Consider the following 7,578-nt stretch of genomic DNA (forward strand, 5'->3'; position numbering starts at 1 on the left):
TCCGCATGCATGCATCTATTTAACGTGTTAGCAAGGACATGTGTTCGCGTGCTTTTGCATACGCATGTGTCGTTACGCGGGGCACGGCGGATTCAACATTGCATTTTTGGAGGCCCAAATATTATGCAATCAACAGTCAACGGCATGCAAATGATTGCAGAAAAAAACCACATTCCTATCTGTGGGAACGCATTGGTACGCAAGGACATGCATACGGAATGCAATTCATTAATCTTGTCCAGGACACTGTTACCACCTGCAAAATCACTGATGTATAAAAAGGGTGTGGAGACAGGTAGTCCATTACTCAAGACCCTGCACGGAAGCACAATACTGGTTGTCTCTTGGTGCTGCCGTCTCTCCTGGTGCTTTGGTGCTGGCGTCTCTCCTGGTGCTGCCATCTGTTTCCTGGTGCTGCCGTCTCTCTTGGTGCTTTGGTGCTGGCGTCTCTCCTGGTGCTGCCATCTGTTTCTTGGTGCTGGCGTCTCTCCTGGTGCTGCCATCTGTTTCCTGGTGCTGGCGTCTCTCTTGGTGCTGCCGTCTCTCTTGGTGCTTTGGTGCTGGCGTCTCTCCTGGTGCTGCCATCTGTTTCCTTGTGCTGCCGTCTCTCTTGGTGCTGCCGTCTCTCTTGGTGCTTTGGTGCTGGCGTCTCTCCTGGTGCTGCCATCTGTTTCCTGGTGCTGGCGTCTCTCCTGGTGCTGCCATCTGTTTCCTGGTGCTGCCGTCTCTCTTGGTGCTTTGGTGCTGGCGTCTCTCCTGGTGCTGCCATCTGTTTCCTGGTGCTGGCGTCTCTCTTGGTGCTGCCGTCTCTCTTGGTGCTTTGGTGCTGGCGTCTCTCCTGGTGCTGCCATCTGTTTCCTGGTGCTGGCGTCTCTCCTGGTGCTGCCATCTGTTTCCTGGTGCTGGCGTCTCTCTTGGTGCTGCCGTCTCTCTTGGTGCTTTGGTGCTGGCGTCTCTCCTGGTGCTGCCATCTGTTTCCTGGTGCTGGCGTCTCTCTTGGTGCTGCCGTCTCTCTTGGTGCTTTGGTGCTGGCGTCTCTCCTGGTGCTGCCATCTGTCTCTCTTGGTGCTGCCGTCTCTCTTGGTGCTGCCGTCTCTCTTGGTGCTGCCGTCTCTCTTGGTGCTGGCGTCTCTCTTGGTGCGTTGGTGCTGGCGTCCCTCCTGGTGCTGCCATCTCTCTTGGTGCTGGCGTCTCTCCTGGTGCTGCTGTCCTGGTGAGGACAACACTGGCTATGTAAGTATAGAACTTTTGAAAATGTCTCTCTTAATTTTTCTTTCTGTTCCTTTAGACTGATTGTCTCCTGGTGCTCCCATCTGTCTTGGTGCTGCTGTCTGTCCCTGTCCTGTGCTGACTGTTCTGTGCTATTGGACTACTGCCTCTAATGCAAGTATTGGTGTCTGTTTTTTTGTTTTTTGGGGGGGGCTACTTTGTGTTTGGCTCTTAACAAGGTTAAACTTTCTTTTTTTCTTTTCTGTAGTGTTTCACTTGACTGCTGCCTACTCTTCAACCATGTCCTCAAGTGAAGAAGTGACTGCTTCCCGGGTGCACATGAAATCATGTAATTTCTTTACAGGTACCTTCCACCTATGAAGAGCAGGAGCAGTCGAGTGGAAATCTTCCCAGGGTCGTCAGGCTCATGTGTCTCAGGAGGAAAGACGTGTAAGTATTCTTTTCATCAGAGTTGTAATTGGTTTTTATTTCATTTTTACTTAAAATTATTTTGTTTTATTGGATTTATAGGTTCCACAACGGGAAGAAGCCCAAGAGGACATTCAAAACGAGCAACTAATTAACCTTGTGCAAGAGCGAGTACCGTTGTGGGACACCCATGATCGTCAGCACGCCAACGTTGGTGTCATTCGACGACTCTGGGAAGAGATGGCCAAATCGCTGCTGCATGATGGAGACAGTGCCACGCCACGTACCAGAAATTATTTTGGTAAGTATTGCAATGTGGTGTGACACGCCAATGAAAATAAATGTAGGTGCATTGTTTTACAATTTTTCTTCCCCCTTCACAGTGAAGAGAATAATAGTGCGTTGGCGCTCGATGAAGGACCGCTTCAACAAGGACATGAGACAGGAGAACCAGGTTAAAAGTGGTGCTGCTCACAGGATACTCAGAAAATACAAATACCACCGGAACCTTGCTTTTCTGAGGCCTGCGCTTGCTACGCGAACGTGAGTATATTTTGTGTTGTCTTACTATAACCTTTTTTTTGTGTTTTACTAATGTTGTTTTTATTTTATTTCACCACAGAATCTGGTGCAGCACCACACAACCTGGATCGTCCTCTGTTGGAGTGGACCCTCATCGACCAGCCAACGAACAGACACCGTCCCAATCATCCACCAACGAAGGAGCAACCTGGCAGGCCTCATAGGCTGGGGAACAGGCAGCCGGACCATCAGCTTATCCCCTCTCCCAGCCCTCTGTCGCTGCTTTGGTTGGGTCTTCTCGTCAGCGGCAGAGGGCCTGGGAGAGGTCAATCATACCAGAGTTTATGCACTTAAGCTCGGTCTTTCAGGATGGGATTAAGATGCTTGGTAATAGACAGACTGAAAAGTGGGTTCACCCATGTGAACACACTTCTACAGGATGTTAACAAACGCCTTGACCGCCTGGAAGGCAACCTTGAGAGACTGGCACAACATTTTTTTTTTTTTTCTTCAATAGAGCGGGAAGTGTTGGAAAACCTTATGCCTCAATTCCAGATCAACGTCATGCAGGCCTGCGAGGCTGCTTACAAGCCACTCATTGCAGCAGCAGTCTCAAAGCTACAAGCCACAGGCTGGAGGATATTAACAGCAGCCGAACATCTACTTTCAAACTCCCACAGCACCAAACTATCCACAACCGCCTTCAGTTCATAGATCCACCATACTGCCGACTTCATCATCCCTGCAGCCGGCAGCATTCATCACGATCCCAAGCTCAGCACCCCTGCAGCCATCAGCATCCACCACTACTTTCCCCAAGTTCAGCACCCCTGCAGCCAGAAGGATCCACCATGCTGCCCAGTCCAGCACCACGCCAGAAGACTGCTACAGAGGCCACCACTCCCACTTGGCCAAGAAAGCAAAGGTCCAAAACTAAAAACCTTCCCACCAGGACGAAGACCCAGAGCCAAAAAACCCTGCTAAAATTGGACCCACCACCTCCACCCTCACCTACCAATATGTCTCTGTTGCCAATAATGATTATTATTCTAATTAAAGATTATTAAATGTGTCACTACCTTCCCTTGTGTCTGTCCCTTCCAGTTTGTCTATCCATTCCCATGATTCCACTGTGTTGTCTACTCCCAATGTGTCCAGTCCCATCCATGAACCAATCCTTCAACTTGTTGTACCTTCCCCTGTAACCCCTTCATCACCTACCACCCAATCCTCACACCTCCAAGGTCCACCACATCTCACCCTCAGACCCCGATCCTAAACCATGTTCATTTCTTGTTAAATGTTGATTTTGTTTGCACAATATCTTAGTTTTCTTTGTGTCTTTAAGCGACACACACACACGTGTACACTGTGTGCAGAATTATTAGGCAAGTTGTATTTTAGAGGATTATTTTTATTATTGATCAACAACTATTTTCTCAATCAACCCAAAAGACTCATATAAATATCAAAGCTTAATATTTTTGGAAGTTGGAGTGGGTTTTTTTAGATTTGGTTATCTTAGGAGGATATCTGTGCAGGTAACTATTACTGTGCAGAATTATTAGGCAACTTAATAAAAACCAAATATATTTCCATCTCACTTGTTTATTTTCACCAGGTAAACCAATATCCCTGCACAAAATGTAGAAATAAACATTTCTGACATGCAAAAACAAAAAAATTAGTGGCCAATATAGCCACCTTACTTTATTATGACACTCAATAGCCTTCCATCCATAGATTCTGTCAGTTGCTTGATCTGTTTACGATCAACATTGCGTGCAGCAGCCACCACAGCCTCCAGACACTGTTCCGAGAGGTGTACTGTTTTCCCTCCCTATAGATCTCGCATTTTATGAGGGACCACAGGTTCTCTATGGGGTTCAGATCAGGTGAACAAGGGGGCCATGTCATTTTTTCTTCTTTGAGACCTTTACTGGCCAGCCACGCTGTGGAGTACTTGGAGGCATGTGATGGAGCATTGTCCTGCCTGAAAATCATGTTTTTCTTGAACGATACCGACTTCTTCCTGTACCACTGCTTGAAGAAGTTGTCTTTCAGAAATTGGCAGTAGGTCTGGGAGTTGAGCTTCACTCCATCCTCAACCCAAAAAGGTCCCACAAGTTCATCTTTGATGATACCAGTACCCCACCTCCACCTTGCTGGCATCTGAGTCGGAGTGGAGCTCTCTGCCCTTTACTGATCTAGCCTCTGGTCCATCCATCTGGCCCATCAAGAGTCACTCTCATTTCATCAGTCCATAAAACCTTTGAAAAGTCAGTCTTAAGATATTTGTTGGCCCAGTCTTGACATTTTATCTTATGTTTTGTAACAACTCTGCTGGCATCACGGCATGGCCTCACATTTCTCACACTATCTTACCCACTGCTCCAGGCCATGATGTGGTTTCTGTTTCTTGCCAGCTCCATGTTCTGTGTCTCTGCTCTCTGCATGCTTCATGGTTCTGTGTATAGAGGGGCGGCGCCTGAACTCTCTGGTTCTTATAGGAATCAGGTGCATCTGTCCAATCTGTTCCTGACCAATTGCCAGGAGACCTCCAGTATTTAGTTCAGCTCCACCCACTGGTCTGGGCCTGTGCAATGTGTTAGCTCAGTTAGTGTCTTGCTTCTGAGTTTGCCTGGCCTTGCTCTATATTACTCCCTCGCTGGAGGCTCTACTCTGTATTCTTGGTCTTGTTGTCCGCCCTCCAGGAGGCAGAATATCCTGGTCCCTGTGTCTTTGTCCTTGTGTCTTGTTCCATTGCCTTGTCTGTACTTAGTCTTACCTCGGTCTCCTAGTCTTTGTCTTCCTTCCCTGTTGTCTTTCCTTGTGTTCTCAGTCTGCTTACACTCCGCACTCTTGCAGCTCTGCTTGCTCTGAACCTTTGTTACTTTACCTCTGCTCCTCACTTCTGCGTTTCTGCTCCTTTCTACTCAGCTTATCTTCTGCTGTTGCAGTTATCCTTGCTGCAGCTTCTCTCCACATTCTTTGTGGCTCTGCTCAGCTTTGCTGCAGAAACCCCTCCCGCAGCACCTCTCCGCTCCTTGCGGTTCTACCTGGCTCCGCTCCTTGCGGTTCTACCTGGCTCCGCTCCTTGCGGTTCTACCTGGCTCCGCTCCTTGCGGTTCTACCTGGCTCCGCTCCTTGCGGTTCTACCTGGCTCCGCTCTTTGCGGTTCTACTTCTCCTGCACTTGGCTCCGCCGCCAGCTCTTGGCTCCGCCTCCTGCCTGTCTGCACTTGGCTCCGCCTCCAGCTCTTGGCTCCGCCTCCTGCCTGTCTGCACTTGGCTCCGCCTCCAGCTCTTGGCTCCGCCTCCTGCGGTTTTGCACTTGGCTCCGCCTCCTGCTCTTGGCTCCGCCTCCTGCATTTCTGTTCTTGGCTCTAGCTCCTGTGCTTTCGCTCTGCATCCGCTCTTGCGGTCTTTATCTACTTATTCCTAGGTCCTCGTGTCTGAACAGGTTCTTACCCGTTCTACATACCTGCCTGCAGACCGGTCCCTACCGGTTCTTCCAGTGTACCAGTCTCGTCCACCAGTCCTGCCAGAGAGCCAGCCGTGCCCGCCTGCCTACCAGAGAGCCAGCCGTGCCCGCCTGCCTGACAGTGTTCCTGTTGTGCCTGTCTATGTGCCAGCCGTGCCCGCTTGCTTGTCTATGTTCCGTTCCCCGGTGGGATCAGCAGCCACAACCAGACTCCACCCTGGAGTGGTACCTGGTAGCTTCCTATTGCACAAGTCTGACCTCACCATCAGAGGCTCCAGCGAACACCTAGGAAGCTACTTAGTTACGCCCCTTCCAGGGAGGTTTGGTCTGTGGTCCAGTGGGGCCACTCCCCCGCACGCCCGCGCCAACCAGTCTGGGCGCGAGCATGACAGTTTGCACAGGCCATGGCCTCCGCTGTATCCCATGTCCTACCGCTCGCAGAGCATGATGAACTTTTTTCCTGCCCGTATGAGCAACCTGAAAAATTTGTTCCACCAAGGGTGGTTCAGATTGAAGAGACCTCTGACCCAATTATTGTCTCTAATGCTCTCTTCAAGCAACTTCAGGCCTATGAGGAGGAGCACTACCCAGCTGACCCACCTAGGTTTTATGGGAATCCTGAAGAATGCCAGGGGTTCCTGAAGCAGTGCTTACGCTACATCCTGCAGAATGCAGCTTGTTTCCCCTCTGACTGGGTCAAGGTGGGTTACATCATGTCCTACCTGGCCGAAGATGCTCTAATATGGATAACTCCCCTCTGGGAAGCAGGGGATCCTATCGTCATGAACCTAGGGGCCTTCCTGGTGGCCTTCCGTAAAGTCTTTGACAAGCCTTGTCCTGCTGCTCCTGTTAAGTCTTCCCCATCTAGATCCGAGAGGCGCTCCAGACGGGCGAAACCCGTGAAGAAACCCCCACGTCAAGCCATGACCGTCTGTGACCCTCCTGTTCCTCTACCCGTTAAAGCAGCAACCTGTGTGAAGCCTAAAAAGGTTGTTGAGAGTGGGCTGGCAAAGCAGCAGCCTGAAATCAGCCATAAGAAGGGCATACAATGTCGCTGCTGTTGTGAGGAACACCTGGATGGCCTCTGTCCAGGGGATCTTAAGCTCCAAAACCTCGGGCCAGTTGGAGAGGCTGCCCCTGGCGAGAGTACTTCCTCTCCATCTAAGTTAATGACTGTTTCTCTGCCTTCTGGGAGCTTTGGTGTGTCTAAGCCGCCTGTCATACGGAGTCGGTGTATGGTCTCCGTTCTTCAGCTCCAGAACCCAGTGTGGGCGTTGCCTGATAATGGCCGAACCCTGCTAAAGAGCAGTCTAGTCCTGCAAGGACAACTACAGCTCCAAGTTGGAGCCTTATACACGAAGAAGTTTGTTTTCCGTATGCTGTCTGTTATGCCCATGGGTCATTCTAAGCCAAGGACTCTACCACCCGCTCTGGTCAACAGTTGCAGTAAGGTGCTTCGTTTGAACTTACCCAGTCTTGAGAAGTGTCTGGTTCCCATGCGTCAAAGACACTCAGCAGTGACATCTTCTTCTGCTGGTCTGCTAGTCGTCGAGTCAAGCTGTGCTGACGTCACCGAAGATGGGGAAACGGTGACTATGTCTCCACACATCTCCAGCGACTATACCAGTAAACACTTAGTCGTCGAGTCAAGATGTGCTAATGTCACCGAAGATGGGGAAGCGGTGACTATCTCTCCACACGTCTCCAGCGACTTTGCCTGTGTTCCGTTCCTAGGAACATCCCCGCCGCTTGGACGATTTCTTCTGGATAACGGGCAGAAGATGGTTCCTATGTTTGTACCTTCTGCGTCCTTGTGGCCGGCTGGTGAAGATTTCAAGACAGAAGTTTGTTCACCTCAATTTTTCTCTGACCCGGTGGAGCTGATGCTCTCCACACTCATCTCTAGTGACTTTTCCTGTGTTCAGTATCCGGGAG

At 50.1% G+C, this 7,578-nt stretch overlaps 1 protein-coding gene across 1 annotated transcript; it reads left to right on the plus strand.

Moving 5' to 3' along the window:
* The first annotated feature begins 235 nt into the window (after positions 1-235).
* Positions 236-3,889, plus strand: LOC143764789 (uncharacterized). The gene is made up of 5 exons (XM_077250756.1): positions 236-1,383; positions 1,478-1,659; positions 1,741-1,939; positions 2,022-2,181; positions 2,261-3,889. The coding sequence occupies exons 3-5, from the start codon at positions 1,879-1,881 to the stop codon at positions 2,382-2,384; spliced, it is 345 nt and encodes a 114-aa protein (XP_077106871.1). The 5' UTR covers positions 236-1,383; positions 1,478-1,659; positions 1,741-1,878; the 3' UTR covers positions 2,385-3,889.
* The last annotated feature ends 3,689 nt before the right edge of the window (positions 3,890-7,578 follow it).

The sequence above is a fragment of the Ranitomeya variabilis genome, chromosome 4, assembly GCF_051348905.1.
Source record: "Ranitomeya variabilis isolate aRanVar5 chromosome 4, aRanVar5.hap1, whole genome shotgun sequence".
Taxonomy (NCBI): Eukaryota; Metazoa; Chordata; class Amphibia; order Anura; family Dendrobatidae; genus Ranitomeya; species Ranitomeya variabilis.